Source organism: Styela clava, chromosome 6, assembly GCF_964204865.1.
Source record: "Styela clava chromosome 6, kaStyClav1.hap1.2, whole genome shotgun sequence".
NCBI lineage: Eukaryota > Metazoa > Chordata > Ascidiacea > Stolidobranchia > Styelidae > Styela > Styela clava.
The window spans coordinates 8,899,836-8,926,429 of NC_135255.1; the positions used below are offsets into that span (position 1 = coordinate 8,899,836).

General features: G+C 36.2%; 4 protein-coding genes across 5 annotated transcripts; 3 read left to right on the forward strand and 1 right to left on the reverse strand.

Annotated features, from left to right (window-relative positions):
* The first annotated feature begins 261 nt into the window (after positions 1 to 261).
* On the forward strand, positions 262 to 8,689 carry LOC120331719 (bile acid-sensitive ion channel-like). 2 transcript variants are annotated; one of them, XM_039398856.2, is made up of 11 exons: positions 262 to 539; positions 1,074 to 1,235; positions 2,975 to 3,209; positions 3,489 to 3,608; positions 5,037 to 5,186; positions 5,335 to 5,435; positions 5,682 to 5,794; positions 6,647 to 6,820; positions 7,517 to 7,687; positions 8,149 to 8,315; positions 8,544 to 8,689. In XM_039398856.2, exons 1-11 carry the CDS (start codon positions 418 to 420, stop codon positions 8,667 to 8,669), a joined length of 1,641 nt encoding a protein of 546 aa, XP_039254790.2. In that variant the 5' UTR covers positions 262 to 417; the 3' UTR covers positions 8,670 to 8,689. The 2 variants fall into 2 exon arrangements, with proteins under 2 accessions (XP_039254790.2, XP_077970102.1); XM_078113976.1 differs by having other exon boundaries at positions 6,647 to 6,811.
* Positions 8,690 to 13,261: 4,572 nt separating this feature from the next.
* LOC120331713 (natural resistance-associated macrophage protein 2-like) lies at positions 13,262 to 16,801 on the reverse strand. The gene has a single exon (XM_039398850.2). It carries the CDS (start codon positions 16,639 to 16,641, stop codon positions 14,848 to 14,850), a length of 1,794 nt encoding a protein of 597 aa, XP_039254784.2. The 5' UTR covers positions 16,642 to 16,801; the 3' UTR covers positions 13,262 to 14,847.
* A 5,143-nt stretch (positions 16,802 to 21,944) lies between these two features.
* LOC144424470 (uncharacterized) lies at positions 21,945 to 24,368 on the forward strand. The gene has a single exon (XM_078113810.1). The coding sequence runs from the start codon at positions 21,945 to 21,947 to the stop codon at positions 24,366 to 24,368; it is 2,424 nt and encodes an 807-aa protein (XP_077969936.1).
* A 322-nt stretch (positions 24,369 to 24,690) lies between these two features.
* Positions 24,691 to 25,986, forward strand: LOC144424471 (uncharacterized). Its single transcript, XM_078113811.1, has one exon. It carries the CDS (start codon positions 24,691 to 24,693, stop codon positions 25,984 to 25,986), a length of 1,296 nt encoding a protein of 431 aa, XP_077969937.1.
* The last annotated feature ends 608 nt before the right edge of the window (positions 25,987 to 26,594 follow it).

Here is a 26,594-nt window from a genome sequence, read left to right on the forward strand (position 1 = left end):
AAAATAGAGCGTTGCTTTTCAAAAGCGCAACCAGAACCTGTTTTTGTGATATTCCACGTATATTTTTATACTAGATCCAATAAGCATAATTTTTTGACATGCTTCAGAGAGAGTCAAACTGAGCTAAGCTAAAAAATGTAAGAGCGGATCGGAGCGTCGTCATTCAAATGCAAAATCTCACATTAGTTATTCAAATCAAACTGTGAATATTGCCAAGAAAGAATATTTTGCGTTCTAAAGTTTCTACAATTTTTTTGTAAACTAAGCTTTTTATTGTGAATTGATCATATCTTTGTTAAGTATTAGTATTATTAGAGTTGTCAGCTTAGTCTTCACCGAAATGGATGATTAGCCTAGCAAATTAGAAGAACTTTTTTAGTACTTATCGAGATTTGAGTACAATATATATATATATATATGTCAGAGAAAATGCAAACTAAACGCAGGACGGCTTGGGAAGTAACAGTTGATTTTACGAGACGAACAACATGTCATGGACTTGATCAAGTGACAGAAGACGGAAGACCTATTGTATTGAGGTAATAAAATTAATTAAAGAACGTGATTGTGTTAGGCTAGTTGTAAAATAAAGTATATGTAGCTTAAGTTCTAAGCAACGAATGAGCGGGTGGCGTGGTTATGAATACTATCAAAAAGATCATGATACGACCAAATTCAAGGCTATATATATACGTGATCAAACAGTTTATTTTTCACGATAACATGTCTGGAATCTTTACCTGTAGCTTGATAAAAACTAAGATATATTAAATTGGAACTATTTTTGACGCACGCATGATGCATCATTACTCAAGTACCGGTTGCTTTAAAGTAGGCCAAATTTGTGTAAATAGGTTATTGCATTCGCAAAATTATCTGCATTATCTGCGAACGGATTTGGAGGTCTATATAAATGCTTTAATACCTAAAGCTAAATTTAAAATCAAGATAAAATAAAATACCTCTAAGGAATTTTTAAAATCTAGCCACGATTTATTTATTATAGTCTAGCATGTCAACTCACTAACGCCAATTTTCCGCTAAAATATTGCGTTAATTTGAATGTATTTCAGAGTCGCATGGTTCATAGCCATCCTGGGACTTTTTGGTGGATTATGCTGGCAGTTGACAGTTCGAGTTCAAGAATATATGTCGTGGGCAACAGATACTGAATTACACGAGGAATTTGATTCATTTGTTGAGTTCCCAGCGGTTTCCATCTGCAATTATAACAGGTAAAGTGGCTTTCTTTCAATCATCATAATTTAGCTCAATTTAAACGTTATGGAAGCCTTTAAATCAATCAATTATGTGCATCTTCGGGGCGCGGTCCATTCACTTCCCACAAATGCTACATTTTGTCAATACCGTCTGTTTTAACATTGTCAATGGATCGTGACCCAAATATATGTATACCATTAGCACGAGACGAGCGTTTAAACCTATAAAATTGTCTTAAAGGTCTTTCTCAATAGATTTCAAAAGCCTTCTTGCTTTTAGCGATATAGATAAATCTTTACGATGACGAATTGAAGCAATATTCATCATTCAATTTTTTCATCATTTAATTTTTCACCTACAAAACCAGTTTACCACGAAACTGAGATTGTGAACCAAAATGTAAAGCATAAAATGAAAATAGTAGTTTCCGAAATAATAGCCTTTGCATGATTTATAAGGAAAATAACCGAATGTAACAAGATATGTTCCTGTAGTATTCTTCTATATAAGGTTAATTATAGTGGCAAAAAGTGCTAATGCGTTAGTCACAAATATGTAGTATGAATCATTTCATTTTAAAGTAACTGGTATTTGGGACTAAAATAAAAGATATAGAATCTATAACAGCGCTTATTCGCACATTTTGCGATTTTTCTAAGCATAAATGTATAAGATGTATATGAAAACGCAATAGTGTCACAACTTCTTTTTGATTTGAGTAACTCTGACACTCCAAAAGCCTTACTAACTCACTTGTATTATATTTCTGGGTTAGCTGGTTAATTTTACTCTGGGAACGATCTGGCAAAAATCTCATTGTAGCTCTTTTATCCGATTACTACTACTGGGGCCGAAATGGGTGATGCTATTTCTAAATTGCAACTTGTACAACTGTGTTTTATTGACTTATCCTTTCCACATACATAGGTGCTGAATTCAGAAAAGCGAATCAACTTTCGATGTTTTTGTAATATATATGTGATATTCGCGATAACGAAAAATATGCACAAATATGTAGTATGAATCATTTCATTTTAAAGTAACTGGTATTTGGGACTAAAATAAAAGATATAGAATCTATAACAGCGCTTATTCCCCCCCTTTTTGCGATTTTTCTAAGCATAAATGTATAAGATGTATATGAAAACGCAATAGTGTCACAACTTCTTTTTGATTTGAGTAACTCTGACACTCCAAAAGCCTTACTAACTCACTTGTATTATATTTCTGGGTTAGCTGGTTAATTTTACTCTGGGAACGATCTGGCAAAAATCTCATTGTAGCTCTTTTATCCGATTACTACTACTGGGGCCGAAATGGGTGATGCTATTTCTAAATTGCAACTTGTACAACTGTGTTTTATTGACTTATCCTTTCCACATACATAGGTGCTGAATTCAGAAAAGCGAATCAACTTTCGATGTTTTTGTAATATATATGTGATATTCGCGATAACGAAAAATATGCAACAACAACTCCCCATGCATAAAAATAAATTTAATTTATTCAATGATTACAATGATATGATTGCCGTAAACTGATAATTGTTGTGTTTGATATTATTTTTTATTTCATACATATATTTAAAAATATTTCAAAAAACGGTATCAGTGTCTGGTTCATAAATACTGTAAGTTTGCTTAAATATTGCATGTGGGTGATGAATATTCGTAACTCCCTCCCTTGAGTTTCTAGAATTTAGATATTCCCGATAAAAACGAACGTACTTTTATCTCAAATCACATGTTTACAGGTTTTTCAACATAACCAGTCACGAAGAACTGGCTGCCGTGGATGGGCTTATCCGGATTTCATCTCCGGTTAGAAGAGTACACAACGATGCTGCGTGGGAAAAGAAAATACGAGATTATTACAAAAATGATTCTCATATCCCATTTTTAAGTAAAGAAGTTGATGATAAAGGGTGGCCATTGAACGAAAAAACTATTTCCAAATGTCTGTTTACTCAGAAAACCTGCAGTCATAAGGTTAGTTTTTACATAAATACTATACCAACTTTTATGTTGTATTCTGACTCATAAACCAAGATGTGTATACAGGAATAAATCTATAGAAATTCGTTTTCAACAATTAGAAATGTATTTTACCAATACAATGAGCATATTAAGAGCATGACAACATGATGCATCATTTCATATTCACACTGGAACGTATTATTTTAAAATACAAAATTATATCTTTCTTGATAGACGTAGCAACTAATATTTCCCCCCTTTACTGATTATATATTTTACACCATTGGACAGGACTTCAAGCCGTTTGTAACTCAAATGGGACGATGTTTTACATTCACGTCGAAAGAAAAACTCGTGCAAAGTGTTCCAGGAAGTGGACACGGATTACTATTATCATTAAATATCATGCAGGTAGATACAACTGCAAAGTTATTGGAGCCAGGACCGTGATGTATAAATAACATTTTTTGCCGATACCAATCCGATAAAATAATAATCCGCGATACCGATATTCAAAATCTTCTTTAGTACCGATATTGCGTATGTGTAAATATGTAAAAACATGTATTTATATATACAATTTTCCCGGGTAAGAGGGGTGGACGAGATAATGATAGCAGACGTTTTTTCATGCACAGACGCAAGGAATCGCGCAGCTAGATTAGAAAACTCATATCAGACCGGCTACATTCTACAAGACATGGTGACATTTTTATATGTTCATTCATTTACAATGATTTTCATTCGCAATCACTTACTATAGTAACTGTTATAGGATACATGATGCAGTGAATGCTGCGTGCATGTTCCATCCGCGTATAATAATTTATAATTCAAAGCATTCTAAATGAGATCAAAGAGCTGAAAATATCGGTCAATTTTTAGCCGATACTATTACCGATATCTGAAAAATGATCGATATTGCCATTCCCCCTTTATCGATACATCGGTACATTTCTAGTTCAAAGTGATAAGGATACGCATTTAACACGGTTTCAGCATATTATAGACCTATTGAATTTTGAAACAAAAACCTGCAAGATTGAAGTAACATTATACATAAACATATCACGCTGAACACACAGTCAAAAACGGCATAAGTCAATTGAGCCAGGAGTACCAAAAGAACAAATCTACAAGACATGGTGACATTTTTATATGTTCATTCATTTACAATGATTTTCATTCGCAATCACTTACTATAGTAACTGTTATAGGATACATGATGCAGTGAATGCTGCGTGCATGTTCCATCCGCGTATAATAATTTATAATTCAAAGCATTCTAAATGAGATCAAAGAGCTGAAAATATCGGTCAATTTTTAGCCGATACTATTACCGATATCTGAAAAATGATCGATATTGCCATTACCCCTTTATCGATACATCGGTACATTTCTAGTTCAAAGTGTTAAGGATACGCATTTAACACGGTTTCAGCATATTATAGACCTATTGAATTTTGAAAAAAAAACTGCAAGATTGAAGTAACATTATACATAAACATATCACGCTGAACACACAGTCAAAAACGGCATAAGTCAATTGAGCCAGGAGTACCAAAAGAACAAATCTATGGTCGCTGATACAAAAAGACATCGCGAGCGACTGACCATTTTCCGTCACAAAATGTAAAATCCGCAGCAGAATTTTAACACAATGCAATATATATATATTTAAGTTATGGCCACAAATTGAAAAGTCTATAAAAACCTGCACATGTAGTTAAATTCAACCATTTTTTCGGTGGATATAAGTCGAATTGTTGAAGCCGACGTATTACAAAGACCTTTTCTCAATCGCACTCCTTTCGTGATTCCATTGCTATTGTTCCATAGGATTACTATTCCGAGCATCCTGAATATGGAAGACCTGAAGCCGGTATAAAAGTACATATTCATGAACACAACGAGCCACCAATGGTTGAAGAATTCGGAGTTGCAGTACCTGCTGGACATATGGGACATCTGGTTATAAAAAAGGAGGAGGTAGGGTGCCTACACCATCTACTTAGCTGAAATATTCTAGTCAATTTTTATTGTAGCAATTATGTTATGATAAATTAAGTTTAAAAATTCAAATCACGCTCAAATAACCCAAAAAATTACCTTGAAAAAAAAACATACTTTTTAATAGCGAAAGTTGATGCACAAACCGTGGGGAATTTGCAACCCAAGTCCAAAGAAGATGACTTACACTGACGATTATACTTTCAGTGAATGCATGACAGAATGCAGGCAAGAAACATTGTGTCAGATAAATAAATAAGCTTTGCAAAACTATATTTCGTCATACGTTTCGATTTATATTTTTTAAATCTATTACTTTTACCAAACGTACGAAAACGTCACTGGACATGAAATTGAAGAGTCTAAAATAAATCAAAATAAATACGCAATGGAAATATAAAAATAAAACTTTGAAAACTATTATAGCGTTTTCAAGAAATCAAATTTCTAATCAATCTAATCCGTCATTAATAGAGTGCAGCATATTGTCGAGAAATGTGGTTGCAAACCATACTGGTCTCCTACTGCAGAAAAGGCACAAGAGTGCGATGTTTGGCAAATATTGAAATGCGGCGGAGCAGCAGAAGGTAGTAAATACAAAAAGGTCATTTATAATATATTTTAACTGTTCCAATTGTATTTGCAACGTCATTTCAACCTTATATAAAATATCAGACATCAGCTCATCCCAAAACATTTGGTAAATAGTAAGCAATCTATTAGATTGGTCGCGGTCATTGTTGGAGTGTTATCTTGGTTTGACATTTTTCTATTAAACTTTCAGTGACTTATATCAGAATAAACTTAATAGAATTAGATATCTTAGAATTTATTGGCCCAATTATATTTTTGTTTTACACATATATATATACTAATGACTTTCTAACTTTCGGCATTCCCTACCTAATTTAAAGCCAAGTCAAGTTTATTTCTTCCGACAAGTAAAAAAGTCAGTTATACAAAAAATACGAAACAAAAAGATAATCATACCTTTCAATCGGGGAAGGAAAGCCGCGAGGAACCAATGCTGGTTATCGAGCAGTGACACCCAAGAATCTAATATCTAAACAAGAGAGCTATGCTCAAATATATTGACACGTAGCGCCACCCAATGGCAATAATTTTGATGACGTCATAGCGAAAAAAAAGTAATAGCCTTCTGGAGAAAAATTTTATCTTTACCCACGGAAAATTTCAAAGCAATTGGTCCAGTATTCGAAGAAAAAGGCGATTTTTTTAAAATGATGGAGACAAATAACAATAACAACAAAATTTTGAAACGATCGTTATGTCCACTAAACGTGTCCAATAAAAATATATTAAATACACTCCAAGGATCAGAACCGGGCTATTTATTCTGCGACACAAATATATTAACGCATAGCACTCTAGCTATCTAGCTAAGCATTCAGTAATTCAGATGTAGTTTTATTCTACAGCCGATTCTCTGGCGTTAACTCCAATAAACTGCAGCTGTGACCAATCCTGCCATTCTATAATATACAACCATAAACTGTCTTACGCAACTTTTCCTGGTATTGAAGTTGGTGAAATACTTGCGGAATCTGAGCATGACGAGGAAATGCAGAAGAAAATAGATGAAGGTGATATTGGTAAGGTTTAACCCAATCACGAGGCGTGCATTCAATGTAAAAAGCTCAGAATTTCGTTGCATAAATTTCACATTTTGAATAGATGAAAACATGAAAATACAGCATGCGGTTATTTTCTTCCTCTTTATAGCAGCACTTTATATACAATTGCAACTAATTTCACATTTATAAGCATATATTTAGAAAGTGAGATTTGTGGCGCCTGGCGGTTTCCTCTGATATCGCAGCCAATATTCGAACTTTGGGAGTCGACGACTTGAACTCGATGAAAATTCAGTCTTTCAGAAACCGGCAGCCAACTGAATTTTCATGATGACTTCAAATTTTGCAAGTCTGTAGTAAAAGTCGGATTTAGGGAAGAAGAATTAGAAAATATATTTTACTTATTATTTAGTTTAATGAAAAATCTACTCAACACATCTGCCACTGCATGCGACGTTATGGCTTTGACAGCCCTCAACTCAATAAGAGAACTTATTCTAGTTGCTTTTGAAAAAGACATTATAGTATTATAGTTATATTCCTCATTTGCACGTTTCACATGTTCGCTATGTTAGCGTAATGTTTTAAATTGTGAACCATAATTATACCCGAGAATTTGAAGAGTACAGTTCATTCAGTAGTATATAGTACATGAATTAGCTGTTAAAATGGCTACGAATTGGAAGCACTAGCAATCTTTCTTTCTGTGTTTAGATTCACAAATTAAGGTAATGGGGACCGAATTAAATCTAACACTACTGGATCCGTACAGGTTAAAACTGGGTAGTTTCAGAGAAAATCATTTGATGTTGGATGTATACTTTGAGTCCCTGTCTTTCACAAAAATAATTCAGTCAAAAAAAGTCGGAGAGATGAGCTTGGCAAGTGAGTGTTTGTTATTTCGATTAAGCTCATGCTGCAAGCAAATTGCTGATTTTTACTTCATCAGAAAGTAAACTATTTGGCTCGTGGATCTATGAGATTCGTAAGTTGCACCATTAATTCGACCTCAAACTTGACTATCAATTTGGATGCTTTTTACTCTTACGTCGCGCTATTGAAATATCCTTTGCAGGAAATCAAGACTCAAAAGAAACAATAAAAGTAATCACCTCCTAGCCACTTCTTTCGTTTTGTGTATACTGAAATTTTGGGGCTCCCGAAGTATGCGGACCAAGATGGCGGACATCGGAATGTAATATGTGTACTAGGTTAGGGTTAGGCCATAATTTTAGGTATAAATACTACGGGAGGCTCTTGGCTAGTCTTCAAACTGATAATAGGACTAAAATAAGGAAAATTGGAAAAAAATTATCGCATAATAATAATTTTGTATAAAATTTTAGGTGACTTCGGCGGATTACTTGGATTATGGCTTGGGATTAGCGTCGTAACGGTGCTAGAATTTTTTCAGTTTATTATTCAGTTGTGCGCAAATTATTCCCGCCCAGATACCACGAACAAACGAGGAAGAATGGGTGGAAATGGGTCAACCAAGTCAATGAAAACCAAGGTACATACATCATTATTATAAATATGTACCAGTTCGATTTTCGTTTGGACACCAAGTTTACGATGTAGCAAAAACTCTGCGACATTTTGGAATTTGTTATTCGAACCAGAACTTTAGTAGTAAAAGAGTACTCTACTAACCATTGAGAAAAAACGCAGAAAATCATAAAACTGAGAAATTCAACATTTTAAATTCTCTTTGAATATGTATTTTTATTCTGTATTCTAGCAAAAGGTAAACCCAACTGTTATAACAGTAAACGAACTAGACGAAGAACCGTCAGAAGAAGGCAATGGCTTCACATTTTTAAATTTAGAATCGGGATTCACATACGACAATTTTAGCGAAGTTTAATATTTTCATCATTTACAACTTTTTGGATATATTAAAATTATTTATTATATATTTGTTGAGTCATTGATATGAATATTCATTTGTTGGCTGTAACTCGAAAATTTTTATACATTGAAGAAATGCGTGAGCGAGAAAATTGGCATCGGCGATTGTTGATAGGAGTCGAAACTTTGAATTTTCAGGAGCGGGAATTCCAGGTTCTTGAATGATGATAAACGAAGTAAAAAGTTCTTACAACCAGCACTAAAAACAATCACGTTGTACAAACGCTTTAACATCCTATTAAAGGATGGCTGTCGGAGTCGGCGTAATTTCAATGTCTATCTGAATAGTTGCATCATGTATTTTCATCAACCTGCAATTTTTTGCCAACATTGATGTATTTGAGCACTTGTTATGCGTATATGAATATTTATTTGTACATATTGTCGATGATGGAATTTATGTCAGATTTTCACCAAAATACATGATGCAACTATTCAGATAGACATTGAAATTATGCATCCCTCACAAACGCTGCCACGCGACTTGTGTGCCCAGTTGTTTGGACCGTCGGTACCAATAACGTCCGATCTTTATTGTTCTGGAAAACGTTTACAACCTTGAAAATATTTTCGAGCTTTTTCCACACAAATATATATTTCAAAACCCACGATGCCATGACACGCGGTTTCTCAATGCATTTTCCGCAGACAAGGCTGAATCCAAATAATATTATTATGATATTATGTGTTCAAGCATGTTGTTTACCGACGTTTAGAAACTCATTTTTTATGGTAGACTATAATTCAAATTTCAGACAACAAATTAATCATAAAGAATAAATGCAAATACTGTACTTATTCTTCTCTAGTTCAAGTTGTAACGTAGGAATTTCAGTCATAAAACTTATATATGTACATACTTTTATCTGATAAATACGGCAATACGCACATAGTAATGAATATCACCCACGCCAAATTTATTGTGTTTCGGGCTTGTGTATGTTCGGTAAACCCGTCAGCCAAGATATATTAATATGGGAAATAATTAAATATATATTATCAAATCATTCATGTCGAAAACGAAGACACATTCAAAATGAACGAAATGCTTAATAATCACGCCTCGAAAACCAGAAGTTTCACTCCTTATCGCATTCCAAACCAAATTACAAGTGCTAATAAAATCGTCCTATCATGAACGCATGAGTTCTACTTCCAATTCACAGAAAAGATATTGCAAAGAATTCCTCCGTTAGTAGGTAATATATTATTAGCACGCAGCAAAACCCCCAATATGTTTTACGTCAGTATTAAAATTCGCACGGCCAAAAATGAGCTATCGATACGAAATTGTGTTGGACTGTGCATTACCGGGCCCCATATTTACCACGAAAAAGTCATCAAGACTTCCCAGCATGTGGCGAACTACGCTCTTTCGTCCCGTTTCTGGTACAAGTCGAATAATATAATGGTAACCATCATTAAATTAGAAGATGACACTTGATATCTGTAACAGACGGATGAACCAAGCAGTAGCAGCCATTGATGTGAATACGCTTCTCGTTTTTGTAGTGGCTTCCGAAACAGTATCAGTAAGCGGGTGGATATCGCATTGCAACAAATGACGTCAATTGACCTGTGTCGGCAACTCAGATATCAGCGTTAATATGAACTGATATTGAATATATATGAATGTTAATATGAACTGATTACAGCGCACTGCGCAGTAAACTGTTACCAGGGAAATTGAATGTGAATACAATGCGAATATGCGGAAATGCCAAAATATTGTATGCGCATTGAGCAATGCAACAACCCAAGAATAATGGTGACCGTACATTTGAACCCACGTACATTTGAACCCATGTCTATATCCGCGGGTTCAATCAATATGCGGGTGCTGAAACCCATGGGTTAGGGTTAGTATGGGTTCAACTATCCGTACAACAAAAAAATTTCCATAGGTGCAATAGTATGCAGGTGCAATTGTCACGGGTTCAAATGTACGTGGGTTCAAATGTAATGGAACCAAGAATAATATATGCCACGGTTCTGCTGTTTTAACAATTATTTCTATTTATAAAATGTCTCAGCAAATCATCATAAATGCCATGTAAGAGATTGGCGAAAACAAATATTACTGGTTCTCCTGAACATGGCAAATTCCATCATGAAGTATTTTTACCGCAGTCTATAATTCATTTGAATTTGACAACGCAGTTAACGTGCATTAAATTTGAATGTTTTGGAAGAACTACCCAGTGCAGTTCCCATGACAATTTGCCCAAAGCGACATCCCGAGATAAATGTGTAAGTGAAATTTCGCTCATCGAGCAGTTTAATACATTTGTGGCAACTACGCTACGTGTTTATATTTAAAGTTAGGCTACGAATAATATCTATCTACAATATTTCGTAATTTTATTGCTCATTGGCCATCCCCATGCCGCCGGCGGATACTGTACACTTCAGATATTTGGCAAGACTGTATACCTAATTCATCTTATTTGGAAAAGCAACTAGCGACTTATAAATCCATCGCTTTCATATGGTTACATGGATTAGTGCAGGGGTTCTCAAACTTTTGGTGTTGCGGAGCCCCTGAAAAGGTTGACTAGTATTCGCGGAGCCCCAGAAGAAATGTTGAAATTGTAGCTTTCCGATAAATATTCCTGAGTAAGTTAAAAGTACTTAACTTAATTTAAATGCTAAACCTTTTTTAATGGGGTCAATGCAAGTCATAAATAAATCAAAATTTCAAAGATAAATTATATATACTCTTACTAAAGCTGTAAATTTGACACTTGACAAACATATTAATAAACTAGGGGTCGAATCTTCTCCCTTTTGACATTTTCGGAAGACTTGAAAGGCCCCTAATAACGTGCGCGATTGCATTTTGTTACAATCAACGATAGTTTTCGTCATCGTGGCATGTTTTTAAACATCTTTACGCCGGTGTTTATTCTCCCTAAATCAAAAATTTTCTTCGGCATATAGTATACATGTATTGTTCCACAATGACGACGATAATTGCTTTTTGTTCTCGTGGGGAATTATGAGTTCAATGTGAAAAACGCTTTTGTAGGCATTGTAAATCACAAAATTTGGTGTAATGTTAGGTTTTTTTGGTTATTCATCGTATAGTAACTGCGAAATCGAAACACAGTCAATTGTGTGCGCGATTTACCTTTTTTTTATTCTGAAACTACCGACGGAGCCGCATGCATTAAAATAAATTTCAATCATATTTTGCCCAGATCTTGTGATTTTTTAAACGGCGATATCTTGCTTAATAATAATCTCGAGTGCAAAAGAACAAATCAAGTTTGACAAATTCCAAGATCGCAAAAATACGACTCCAATTTATTTATAGTTGGCAGTTTATCACGTATTTTATGTTATTTTAGAATAGTATTCTTTCATTTTAGTAATCCTAATAGTAATCTCGAATAAAACTTGAGTAACTATGAGTACAATTGAATTATTACGACAAGACACTTTAAATGCTCGCATCGGCCATACATTGAATATTTTACGCAACAGAAATCTCGTTATCCGTTTTTTATAATCGCAAAGAATGTTGCGCGCAAATCCCCACCTCTTGAGAATCCTGGCTGCGTTCCAGCTTATAAATAATGTCATTTTTTAATTCCGTCTCTTTGCCATATTTCGAGGCTATATTGTTGTCAAATTTTATCAAAGCTGTTATTGCTTCTTTGAACAGCTACAAAACTAGTCATTATTTTGAAAAGTAATCGAATAGCTCGGGGAGCCCCTGGGTTTCTCTCGCGGAGCCCTGGGGCTCGGTACGGAGCACTTTGAGAACCTATGAATTAGTGGACAAAATTCTGAGAATATCATCCATACTAACCACACAAGAAACATTTATAATGTCAATATCGCACTCTAGGATTAGATAATATTTGCTTATTAAAGTCCGGCTGAAGATAGTTGGTCCACTGAAAGATTGGGCATGAGTGGCAAAAACTACACATGTGCCATAACAAGCTGGTAGCAACGCTTTGGAAGTGATATACATGAGTATACTTAAACTAGTCAGCAAGAAAGACATTACATAACGGTCACATGCTTCTATTCTTGCATAACAATACCAATCGCGTCACACCTCGACAAATATGTTGACCTGAGCAGACTTTAATAAAGCTATGTCCTTGTATAGGTTATTATTATGCAATAAAATACGATTGATGATACTAGACAGTAAGACGTATATAGCATAAATATGTGAAATGTTATAAACGCAATGAATAACTGACTGGCTGTAGAAGCGTTATATCGTAATGCAATGCTTCACGAAACTTACAATTAAGTGAGACCTATACTTTGTCTACTTCTTTAATATTCTCAAGTCTAGATCCCGAGAATTAGAACATGTGACAAATGAACCCTTGTCAGTTGTCATTCATATATACATCCTAGTCTTTAATAACCGTTTATATGAAACATCATTTCAAAAATTAGTTTCCTATTTCTGGGTATCCAATTTTCCTAAAGAGATGTGTCAAATTGCCACACAAGACACAACATAAATATACTTCAGTGTGCCCAGGAATACCATTTTGGGAAATATAAGAATGAAACTAGTCTTTTATGGCCGCTTTGCGACATTTAATCTCGGATTGTGAAACAATATAATAATAAGGAGCACACAATTGAACAAGAAGTTTGATTCCAATAAATAAATGAAAAAATAATAAATATGTACAGAGCATTTAGTTTACAGCTCGCAATGAAAAAGGCTTACAATAAAAATGCAAAAATTGATAGCAAGAATTACTTGACAAGAATTGCTTGTTGAATGGTATCCAGTTATAATCCTAGCTCAACTTTAGAAATGATTACTGAATTAGTCTACTTTGAACAAACTGACCATTGACCAGTATAAAATATTCATGAGAATTAGTTTGATTTCAATTATTTTGATGGTCAAATTACGTCAACATATTCATTTAGAATACTTCCCTTTCCAGACAAAATTACAATTTACGAATGATAAAAATTTGGCACATATCATGATTTTGGTGCGAATTATAAATATTTCGAATCTTAATGATTACAATAAAAATTAAATATATTTCGTTGCAGATTTAAAATCTGTAATTTAGTCAACATTAATTAGTATATGAATATATCTGATACTGCAATGAAGTGCAATATTTTTTTTTAATTTTCTCAACTTCAGTGTTTAAAATTTCGTTAACGATTAAGAAATTATGTCATCAATCATAATTATTTCTAATCACAAAAAGCAATACAATGATATCACAATATATCAGAAAAAATAAATAAATCACACTGTGATACATAAACAATGTGAGAATATACACAAAACATTCTAATGGTAAAACAAGGCATTTATACAGAGGCATAAAGTGTATCATTTCATTTTAGAGTACCATGTATAATATAAACATATATTATTGACAATAATTCAGGAAAAATACAAATTTTTATGTAGACCATTTTCAAATAAGATTTCAAGCATGCACTCACAGGCTGTCATATGATGTACCCTGGGTCGGAATGATAATTGAATTAAGTACAAAATTGAAATAATGCAATGGTGGTTTCAATAACCACTTACCGGTATTTATTACTATTATGTTATGGTTTTCGACTTTTCGTCAAAGACCTGTGTAATTTATGCATATATCCCGTGTAAAAAAAAACAATACACATTTTTAAACCCCATTTTCTAATCAAAAATGAAATGCTTATACAAACAAGTCAACAGATGAAACCACTATCAGATAAATACAAATGCAATATGTTAAACTGCCAAAAGCAAATTTATCAATTTGGTATTAACTGTTCATCCACTGAACATTGCACAGCGAACTAGCGACTAACAGAACGATGTTTATCTTGAGATTTTTTGCCAGGCGCTTACATACTGGTTTATATGTTTATAAAATTGGCGTCCACATACTGTTATATGTTTCCCATCAAAAAAAGTTACAAATAGCATGCAAAATCACGAAAACAAGCTACTGTTCATCGCCATGCATGAAAGTCTGTTCGAGTAAAAAAGGTGACTAACCACTAGAAGAATAAGAAGTACGAAATAATACAACTACAAGAAACAGTGTCTTGGAAGCCATTATTGCAAATTTATACTCCACGAAGTGGTAATTTTAAATTAAATTACTAATTTATTGAACATGTGTTTATCATGCTGAATCAGCATTTATTGCTTCTAAATCCCCTGTTTGCGATTTAGACCTGTCAATATTTCCAGCTAAGCACTCTTCATCAGAACTTTGTAACTTTTGACCCCTTCTATAAAGATGAGTCTTAGAACCACATACGTCAAATAATCCTGTTATCAAATGCCATGCTAGATATCCAACAAAACACATATATGCTAATGCAAGAAACCCACAAAGCACATAGTATCCAACATGCGGAAGTTCATCAATGTAAACAACAACAAAAAACAGATTTATTCCAACAACCACAATTGAAATGATGATGCCTACGATAAACCAACCCCATGAGTTTTTAAATTCACCCATTAAATCAGAGGACGTGGTGAAATGTAGAATTGGGATAAGTGCAAATGGTAGTTGGAGACTTTGCAATACATTTAGCAAATCATTCATTCCTGTTAATCTATAGACATCAGTAAAGATTGCAAGAAGAAGTGTTGGTCCAATTGCAATAGATCTTGTCAATAGAATCCTCCTGAATCTAGACCATTTGAGATCCAAGAAACCTTCCATGACAAACTGGCCAGAATAGGTACCTGTCATTGTTGAACTTTGTCCTGCTGCTAAAATTCCAATGGCCCAGATGTAATATGCGGCAGGCCCAAAATAACACCCTAAAAAGATGCCTCCTCTGAATAGATCACTATCAACAGTTTCATTAGCTGTGACATTGTCATAGGGAAAGGCACCTGGACTGTTTGGAATAGATGTATTAGCACAGGTCATATTCATCTCTTTATTTGTAACTCCATGAAACGCCTCTGCAAAAACTGACACAACAAATAAATTGATAACAAAGGACACAAGGAGTGCAATAGCTGCTTCAACAAGATAATAAAAATTCGCTTCTCTGACTGAACGGGAATGAGACCGATCAATGTCACGAGATTTCACCAAGGCAGAATGAAGATAAATATTATGTGGCATAACTACTGCACCAATAATTCCAACTGCCTGAAGTAACTGCTTTCGGCCACAGTCTTTACATGTTGGTAATAATACTCCAAGCACAACTTCTTTCTGGTCCGGGGCTACTTTGATGTACTCATACCCAAATGTGAGTGCCATGATGGAAATGAGAATAGCAAAAAGTGCTTCCAACTTCCTGAGACCATACTTATCCACAAGTAGAAAGAGAAAAGCATCACAAGCTGTAATAAGAACTCCAGCCCAAAGTGGAATCGCACCTCCAGATAAGAGTACGAACGCAATCGCACTTCCTATGACTTCTTGCATGTCTGACCCAATAATAGCAATTTCCACCATGACCCATAATATAAGCCTCGGTATCTTTTTGTATTTTTTGTTACATACTTCAGCTAAATGCATCCCAGTAACAACACCCAATCTTGCTGCAAGTCTCTGCATCATAAGACCCATGACAGTAGCTAACAAAAGCATTGTCAGTAACTGATAACCAGCTACTGAGCCAGACTGCAAGTCGGATTCGATATTTCCTGGATCCAAATATGCAATACTCATTAAAAAACCTGGGCCTGTAAATGCCCATAATTTCCTCCAACTAAACGGTGGCATGTCAAATTGGCGAAAACTTGGGCCACAATTTTGTTCATCCTCTTTAGCATAGTGAGGTACATGAATTTTCTCTTCAAAATACGTTTCAAAATCGTGATTTTTAACTGGGTCGTGAAATATAGCATCAACATCTGGCAGAGTGGAAGAACGCGATGCCCGATTCACAAGTGAACTTTTGGAATCAACATTATCAACATCATCCAGCTCAAAACGAGGCATTATAGTTTTATTTTAGTTATTTTGCATTTGAAAATACTATATCGATAGTACAGTAGTATGTGTATTATCAGACTGGAATGCACACTATACAGCTATAAAAAGCAGAAAATATTATAAATCACAAACTCAGAGGAAGACTCACCTTATGGCAGGGGTCAGCAACCTTTTGTCGCTCGCGGGCCAAAATTAAGGGTTGCAAGTCTAGTCGGACCGCACATATTTTACAGTACGGCACACTATACAAATCGGGTGACATTGTCCCATTTCAGAGAAACCCATTTTACAAATGATCAGACACCCCTCCTTCGGGAGACGTCTGGACATTGTTGTCCCTCAATATCGGTAATAATACAGTATAATGAAGTTGCGCAAAATACTACAAAAAAGCGCAAACTAGTTACGTCATCATTGAATTCCTTAGGAAAAAATAATCCTATTACCGTAGCATTCGAGAGTTTTTAGCAAAAAACGGCAATTTTGGTCATGTGACGGCCGCAATTAATTTAGATTATTATTAAGACAAGCATGGCGTGATATGAAGCATCTGTCGTGGTCCCAGACGCCCCTCATTTGTGAGACACATGGAGTGTTTGTTTTATTGCGCCAAATGGAGGGAAATTCTTGGAATTTGGATAGTGTGCTGTACTGTTTTAGAAAGTTGAAAACCAAACGAATAGCCCATGAATCACAATTTTTCCAGATCATAAGTTTTAAGCAGCCCCCGAAAACTGCGACAACTCGTGAACTCAACTTGGTCGTCTTACTTGGTAAAAAATTTAGACATTTAATGTGACTGTATTCATTGCAGCACGCATGATACATTTTCGACATCACAAAATCAGTAAATGAGAAACATATTCTAAATGGGACACTGATAGAAGCCACGATTAAGAAAATTTATAAATCTGATGCTGAAATGGAAATTACTAATCCGAGTTCTCAGCTTGTTCAACATACCGTACCGGTACTGTAACCCCAGACCACACTCGTTCAGCCCACACTCACGTTACATTCTGACATTACAGCATTATGGCTGTATGATGGCGTATTACTGATTTACAAAGACTTTAAAAAGTTTAAATACGCCTTGGTAAGTTGAATCAAATCTGTCTCCTTCTTTTGCATTGCTGTGGCCACTGGGCTCTCTGCTTTTAAAGAACGAACTAATGACAAACAGATCATTAGGTACCCTGTTCCAATCGAAACAAAACTCGAACCAAAAGGATATTGGACCTACAGCGCTCTCCTCCTCTCTGTCTGATAGTTTGAAGCAAGGCCTGCTGGCAACGCAAACTCTTTCCCATCGGCAAACAGGTCTACGTCTCTACGCACCGTTACTTCAATTCTCAAAACGCTCTAAGACGCCACGTGAGCCGAGAATGCTCTCGTGTTACAATGATAATATTCCTTCAAGCCACGAAATAAAAAGCCGCAGCCATAACTAATTTCTCTCTTAGACTTCCTTCTCTCTATTTCACTCCATTTTTTTTCATTTCTGAAAACACATTTTGCTGGGAACAGAATATGACACGGAGTACCAGTTACTTAGGTAAGAAAATTATTTTGAAATCCACCATGGCATTACACAATACACGAGACAAGCACAAAGATCGAAATGTTCAAAACAAGAGTCATAAGACTGCAAGAAGACTACGTGCATATCTAAGTGAGAGACAACATTACATTGAATGCATCGATGGCATCTCTTCGCTTGAATATATAACATGTGGTGTCCCACAAAGGAGTAGACTACTTTTGGGCCGCTTCTATTTCTAATATATATCAATGATTTACGAGCAGCAACTAGCTTAGACTCGACTCTTTTGCAGACGATACCGCGCTCCTTGATTCTGCTGCATGCTGTGAAGAACTGCAGATTTCGATCAATAAAAAAATTGAGATACTTGGCAGTTCCATCTCCAAATTGACAATAAAAAGATAGAAAGAACAAAATATATTAGGTATTTGGGTATAATCCTAGATGAGAACCTGTCATGGAAACCTCATATTGGTCACTTATGTAAAATAGTTTCACAATCACTCGGAATATTGTATAAGTTACGTAGAATCCTCGGTATCGATGCATTAAAAATTGTATACTATGGTCTCATACACTCTCATCTGAAATATGGCATTATAAGTTGGGGAGGAACTAATAAAACTACGCTAAACCCACTAGTAATTCTGCATAACAAGGCAATTCGCTGCATGCTATCTGCAGAATCACAGCATGTTCATAACTCACTCTTATACAAGCAGTGTGGAGAATTGCAACTGAGAGATATCTATCTTTCTGAAATTGCCAAATTTATGTATCGCTTCGAAAATCATATGCTACCCCCTATATTTCATAACTATTTTACAAAAATTTCAACCATCCATAGCCATGCCACAAGGAGGGTTACAAAAAGGACATATTTCATGCCTCGATCTTCATTTTCATTAACAAAAAAAAAACGCTCAAAACAGAAGGCATTCTAATTTGGGGAAAAATTCCGTCTAATATTAAAGAAAACTCACTTGCAACATTCAGTAAGCGATTAAAAATTTATCTACTTGATGACTATGGATAGATAAAAAAAAGACGACTAGGTTTCTTTCGTTACGTATTCAAGTCATATTAATATTGTATTGCTGCTATGTCCATGCTCTATAAATTTTGCCCAAATCTCAAATAACTTTAATAATAATTTCCCTCATATAATAACAAAATTTGCAACTAGTGCCCAATTAGAAAAACAGTCATCTAACATTCAAATTATGAAAAGAATTTTGGTTCCCCGCGACTTCCCTTCCCCAGTAAAACTGTGTACTATTTTCTTGTAGTTTGTGCCTGTGTTGTTTATTTATTTTTTACTGGTTGGAAAAAAATACACTTGATTGATAACACAAGTGGGGACATGCATTGGTAACGTTAAAAGCGCGTATGTGACGTCTCACCCGCCATTTTGGGTCCGGAGTCCACCTAGTACATATTTCAGATTTTCCGACGCAAAAGAATATAAATATTCTGAAGCAGTGGCGGCGCGTCAATAGAACCAACCGGGGCAATGCCCCGGTTGTTTTTTCGGTATATTAAAAAATATTCGAAAAATACCTCAATATCGGTTGCACAGACTGCAGTGGCGGCGCGTGGTCATTTTGACAACCGGGGCAAGCTACTGCGGGACCAAGTCACCCCCATCTACGGGGACAGGATGAGCGCTGTAAGTTCACCCATCATTTTATGAGTATAAAAACCATTCCATCGGTAACAACCAATCGGCAAAATCGACAATTTTTAACGATAAGAAAGTGTCTTTAAAACCGGTCCAGGTCAAGGGATTAATAAATATAGACATAGTTTATTTTGAAACCTCTTTCAAAAGGAAAGGCAATATTTACCCAGATAAATACAATGACATATTAACAGAAACTTCGGGAAATCAGACAAAACCTAAAATAAGGTTTAAAACGTTACTATGAAGAAAGGAAAGTAATGCAAAGATAAGGACATGCGTCGCTCACTCATAGATATATATGCTGCTAGACTTCCACTGCTTGAACATATATGCAACACGCCGCGGTTTCTTGGAAGCAAAATGCTCAATAGCGCGCTGATTAAAGTCATGCATCCCAGAAATAACGTCTCTGTGAATGGATAAAACAGCCAAGGAATTTAATCTATCTTGCTTCATTGTGTTTCTGAGATACGTTTTAATACGCTTCAGCGTGCTGAATGTTCGCTCTGCGTCGGCGGAAGAAATAGGCGTCGTCAAAATGATGTCCAGAAATTTTGCAGACGCCGCAAAGGTAGTTACTAGAGTGCTATTTATGAAGAACCCATAGAGCGCGCAAGTTGATGTGATGTTCAAAAAAGTTTAATTAGTGTATATACATCGCAATTCATTTTCCAATTTACCCACGTTTATCATGGGGTAAAATTTGAAGACAGTAGCCAACAAATGGATGAGAAATTGACGTGCAAATTTTGAAAAAATTTTGGGGTTCATCAAAGAGAACGCGGCAAGGTGTTCAGTGCGCAGACGATCGCCTATTTGATTCACCAGAATGTCACAGCATTCCTTTGCAGACAAAATCAAACGCTGCGTTGTTTGCCCGCGGCGTAAAGAAGCACTCCATGTGTCGTCGTATTTTATTGTTTCCCGGATACGAGATACAGCATCGCAGAAGTCTAAAATACACGACTGCACAGACGCTCCATCCATTAGCCTTGACTGCAATGCGCCGTATAATACATCCACGTGATAGAATATTGTGGAGAAAAAATGAAAACTCACCATCTTCTAGCAGACGCTTTAGACCTGCCGCCTCCCTCACAGAGCGTTCGTCCCAAACCGGAGAGCTCTGAATCCCACTCAAACACTCAATGCCTTCGTTTTTGTCGCTTGTTTTCTTAGCCTTAGAACTCATAATGAATAAGGTTGATGCACTACTTCACACTCCGTTTTCGCAGATGCCGCTGGAACAAAAATTAGAGGTACAACGTCTTGGGCCTTATCAACCAAAAAATTGTTCGCTGGAACAATCCCGTGACGGAGGAAAGCGTCGGCGTACATTCTGCGCAGAAACTTGGTATAAAAAACACGAATGGTTGTGTTACAGCGAGGACAAAAATGCACTTTTTTGTTTTTATTGCCTATTTTTTGCTACCGCCCGTGACTCACGTTGGTGTAAATTTGGTTTTAGAGATCTTAAACATCTTTCCGAGCGTGCCAGGGATCATCAATCTTCTATGGAGCTGTTCACGCTAGCCTAATATCGCATTTTTTATGGTCCTACATCCGGGGCTTTGCTCAGCTGCTTTCTAGGATTTTCGATGGGAAGTGCGCTTATCTCAGTTTAGGGTTAGTAATGCTAAATTTTGTGGGTTTCTGGCTTATATGGGTTTCATTAGACAGACTTTATATTGTTGCAGATTGTGTTGTTCTATGTACGCTGAACGTTGTTAATTGTTTGCTATAATAACTGATATCTAAAATTTGCATTGCCGTTTGCCATCTTCAATCTTTACAAAGAAAATTACATTGCTGCATTGGTTTTCGTTTCTACAACTTGTGTTCTGTGTGTTTCACTGGAATCTGGATTGGGTCATCGCTGTCAGTTTTTCAGTTCAAGGTAAACGCATTTCAACTAGCAAACCAGAGAATTAGGCAACATCAAATCTTAAATTATCAATAGAAAACGCTGGCATCTCAAGGGGTCTGGCGTGGGATAGTTCTAAATGATCACTGTCCTGAACATTAAATTAACAACGAGGTACAAGTTTAACTAAAGAATTTAAAACTATATCGTATATAACAATGGCTGAAGATTCTGCACCGCAAATGCAACATGTGATCTCCTCTGGAACACCAGTTGCTAAGCATGACGATGCAGGCTCAACTGGTTCAGCTCATTCTGTTATTTCTAATGAGTCTGTGCGTGCAGAATACAATCTAAAGATGGCTCAACTCAAGTTGGAGCAATTTGATCAGGAAGAGAAACTAAAATCTGAGCTGTTAGAAGCAGAGAGAAGAAAAGCTGCTGAATTGCAAAGATTTCGGCTTGAACAAGATTGTAAGGAAGCTGCTCTTATGGCTGAAATGTCAGTTCAGGAAAAAGTTCAGGAAAAAGTTCATTTTCTGGGAAATGTTTCTAGACCCAATCAAACGGTTAGTCCAGGCAAAAATGTTGACAATTCAAAGAGTAAGGCTGAAACGCAATTCTCTGAACATCTATACAAATTGACTCAAGCGATGCAGCAAGGCTTTTCACTTCCTCGTGCTAAGCCATTATCATTTGACCCTTTGAACTATTTTTCATTCATGAAATCTTTCGAAAATTTGATAGAAGGCCAGGCATACGATTTTCGCACTAAATTTCAACAATTAGAACTTGCATGCATTGGTGACGCTAAAAGGGTTATTAAGCGTTTTACTTATGAAGAAGATATTGAAACTGCATATTATTCTGCTTTGAATGGCCTAAAAGAGGAATTTGGTCGCCACGATCAAGTTATTGAAGCTTATCGTAAGAGTTTAACTGAGGGCCGTGTACTAAAGATGAATGATCTGTCTGCATTGCGGGAATATGCTTCTGAATTGAAAACATGCCTTGCAGTTTTAAAGGCATGGAAAAGGCCAAATGCAATGGATTTAAGTGAATTTCTAACTAGAATTTTTGCACGTTTGCCAGAAGATCTTCAACGAATGTATTTTGCGGAGCTCTTAGCTTCTTCAAAAAGGTCAACGTTTGCTACTTTGGTAGACTTTGCTTGCAGAGTAGCTCGGATTACATCTGACTGTTGTGTAGCGTCTTACATGAAAAATGCTGCTCGGGTATCTGATAAAATTGCTAAGAATCGAACAAGGGATGCAATTTACACTGCAGTTTCGTCATCCGTTGACGATCAACTTGAAGCATCCGATGCCGTTCCCAGCTCTACTCTTCCAGAATGCTTGTTTTGTAAAGACTATCACTCCATATATAAATGTGAAAAATTCATGGTGGAGCCTGTTGAGTCTCGTCGAAATTTTGCTCGCGTTCAACGTTTATGCTATAACTGTCTAAAACCCAACCATATGGTTGGTAGTTGCCCTTCGCAAAGTAGATGCAGGGCTGAAGGATGTGGTGCTCGTCATCATACGTTGCTCCATATTGGTCATGTGAACAGAAATAATCAGTCAGTCCCTGCGACAGTACATGGGGCCGGTAATAGCATTTTTTCATCTCTTTCAGTCAATAAAAATGTTTGCTATGTTAGACTTCAAGTTGCACCTGTTAGGGTATTTCTCAATGACATGAAAAAATCAATTGAAGTGTATGCCTTTCTCGATCATGGAGCTACTCGCTCATTTTGTTCCAAGTCTTTATTAGATAGAATGAATATTTCTGGTTCTTCTGAATCTTGTTTGATTAATGGTATAAATGACTCAAGGCAATATATTGGCCACAGGGTAAACCTCAAAGTACAGGGAATTGGGGAATCAACGGTTGTGAGATTAGATAATGTTTTGGCTTTAGACGCTCTTCCCGATTTAAGAGGTTCCTTACCAATCAATGATATTACTGCAAAATATCCACATTTGTCTAATTTGAAGTTTTGTAACTTGAATGCTGATAACATTGATCTTTTGATCGGTGCTGATGTTCTTTCCAGATATCCACCAACAGAATATTTGCAAGGCGATGACAATGCTCCTACAGCATGTCATACAATTTTTGGTTGGACACTGTTTGGTCCGGATATTCTGCATGGAAACTCAGAAACCGAAGAAGTGTGCGATTCATTTTCTAATGCTAATTGTGTTTTTCATATTTCCAATCCTATTGTCAATGATTGTGATAGTTTCAGTGCTCCAATGTGTAAAGTTTGTGCCCATGAATTTGCTGATATTAATTGTGACCCATGTTTAACTGGTTTGTCTGTCAATGACAAGGGTCGTTTGCAAATAGGACTCCCGTGGAAGAGTGACAACGTCAAACTTCCCAACAATAAAAGAATGGCAGAGACCAGATTAAGGTCTCTGAAACGTCGTTTTGAAACTGATAATGATTTTTTCTGTATGTATAGGTCTAAAATGAATGAGTATGTTGAAAATGGTTATGCCGAATTATGCCCTGATGCTTTTTCACATACTGATAAAACTTTTTATATTTGCCATCATGCTGTGATCACATCGGGAAAATTTAGAATAATTTTTGATGGTAGCAGACTAGCAGTGTCTTCCAAGGCACTTCTCTGAACCAGAACCTTCTTTTGGGTCCCGACTTGAATAATGGCCTATTGGGTGTTTTGTTGCGTTTCCGTCAAGAACCCATTGCGTTCACTGGTGACATCAAGCATATGTTCCACCGAGTTAAAGTGAGCCCTATTGACCGTGATTCCATGCGTTTTTTGTGGTTTGAGGACGGTGACATGACAAAACCTGTCCTTGAGTATAGAATGTCGTCTCATTTTTTGGTTGTGTGTCTAGTCCTTGTGTTGCTACATTTGCTGTGAGAAAGGTTGCTGATGATAATTTGAGTGGTGCTGATTTTGACACTGTTCAAACACTTGAGAGAAATATGTATGTTGATGATGTTTTGAAAAGTTGCGAGTCGTCTGAGAAAGCTATTAGTTTGATTAATCAATTGTGTGAATTGACTGAAACAAAGGGGTTTCATATGACAAAATTTGCTAGTAATTCAAGTGAAGTTAATTCATCAATTCCTAATTCGGAACTTGCTCCCTCACTGAAATGTTTGGATTTGAATGGGTCTGGTGTTCACCACGCCCTTGGTGTGAAATGGAATATGGGGCCGGATGAACTGAAAGTGTGTGTGGATATTGAACCAAAGCAAGCAACTCGTAGGGGTATATTGAGTGCTGTTTCGTCTATTTTTGATCCACTTGGCCTAGTCTCACCTTTTGTTTTGCCTGCTAAGCGTATATTGCAAGATTTGTCTAGTGAGGATTTTTCATGGGATGATACTATTTGTCATAGTCATAAGGTTCGATGGGAGAATTGGGTTTCACAGTTGCCAATCTTGAATGATGTTTCAGTCCCTAGATGTTACAAGCCACCTGGTTTTACGCCAATTGATATACAATTGCATTGTTTTTGTGATGCCTCTCAAGATGGTTATGTTGCGGTTGCGTATTTACGCTACATAGATGCTAATGGTTCTGTTCATGTTTCATTTGTGAAAAGTGTATCAAGAATTACACCTAAGCGACCTATCACGGTTGTCCGCTTAGAATTGATGTCAGCTGTCGTTGCTGCTGAGTTGTCCCAGTCCATCAAAAGAGAATTGGACTATGAGATGTGTTCCTACTATTTTTGGACCGATAGTATGTCTGTTTTGCAAATGATTAATAATCGCTCTGAAAGGTTTAAAATTTTTGTCTCTAATCGTATTGCCCTAATTCATTCATTGTCTAAAGTTGAATCTTGGTTTCATGTGAGCTCTGAATTGAATCCTGCGGATGTTCTATCTCGAGGAGTTATGCCCAAACATCTACCAAAAATGTCTGTTTGGTTTGCCGGTCCAGAATTTTTGAAATTAGATCGCTCTCATTGGCCCAAACCTTGTTCTGTGAAATGTGACGATAATTTTGCCTCTGAGGTTAAAGTTAATTTTGTCTCTACAAGTTCTAATGAATTTGCCTCTGTTTTTGATTTGCTCAAACGCTTCTCTTGTTTCGAAAAATTGTGCCAAAGTGTTGGGTGGTTGCTCCGTTTTAAAGCATACATGAAATGGAAGTTTTGCAGTGGTCCAAGACCGCCTGTGGGAAACTTGAGTGTTGATGAGTTGGAATTTGCTATGCATAATGTGATGAGTCTGGTTCAGTTGGATTCCATCTCGCCTAGTTTGTTGTAGTTGGGTTCCCGAGTGAATGATAGTTCTCCCCCTTCAAGTAGCAATTTGAAACCATCCACGAGTAATTCTTCGAAGTTATTGTTGAAGTTGAATCCATTTTTTGATGAAAATTGTCATGTGTGGCGAGTTGGTGGACGACTGAAGCATTCCAATTTGCCTTACAGTCAGAGGTATCCAATTATTCTGCCCCAAAGTCATCATGTCACTGAGTTGATTGTACATATGTATCATTGCAGGGAGGGTCATTGTGGTACTTTGCATACATTATCTGCTCTAAGAGGAAAGTTTTGGATCCTCAGAGGTCAGTCTGAGGTTCGGCGAATATTGGCCAAATGTATGGTTTGCAAGTTACGTTCGGCAAAGTTTAGTAGTCAATGGATGGCACCTCTCCCTAAATTTAGGATTGAACCTGGTCGAACTCCTTTTGATAAATGTTCAGTAGATTTGTTTGGTCCACTCAAGGTTAAATGCGGTAGGCGTGAGTTGAAACGTTATGGTTGTATTTTTACATGTTTAGCCACGCGAGCTTGTCATATTGAGTGTGTTGAGTCGATGGATACACCATCCTTTTTGAATGCTTTGTTTCGTTTTTCTGATCGTAGGAATAC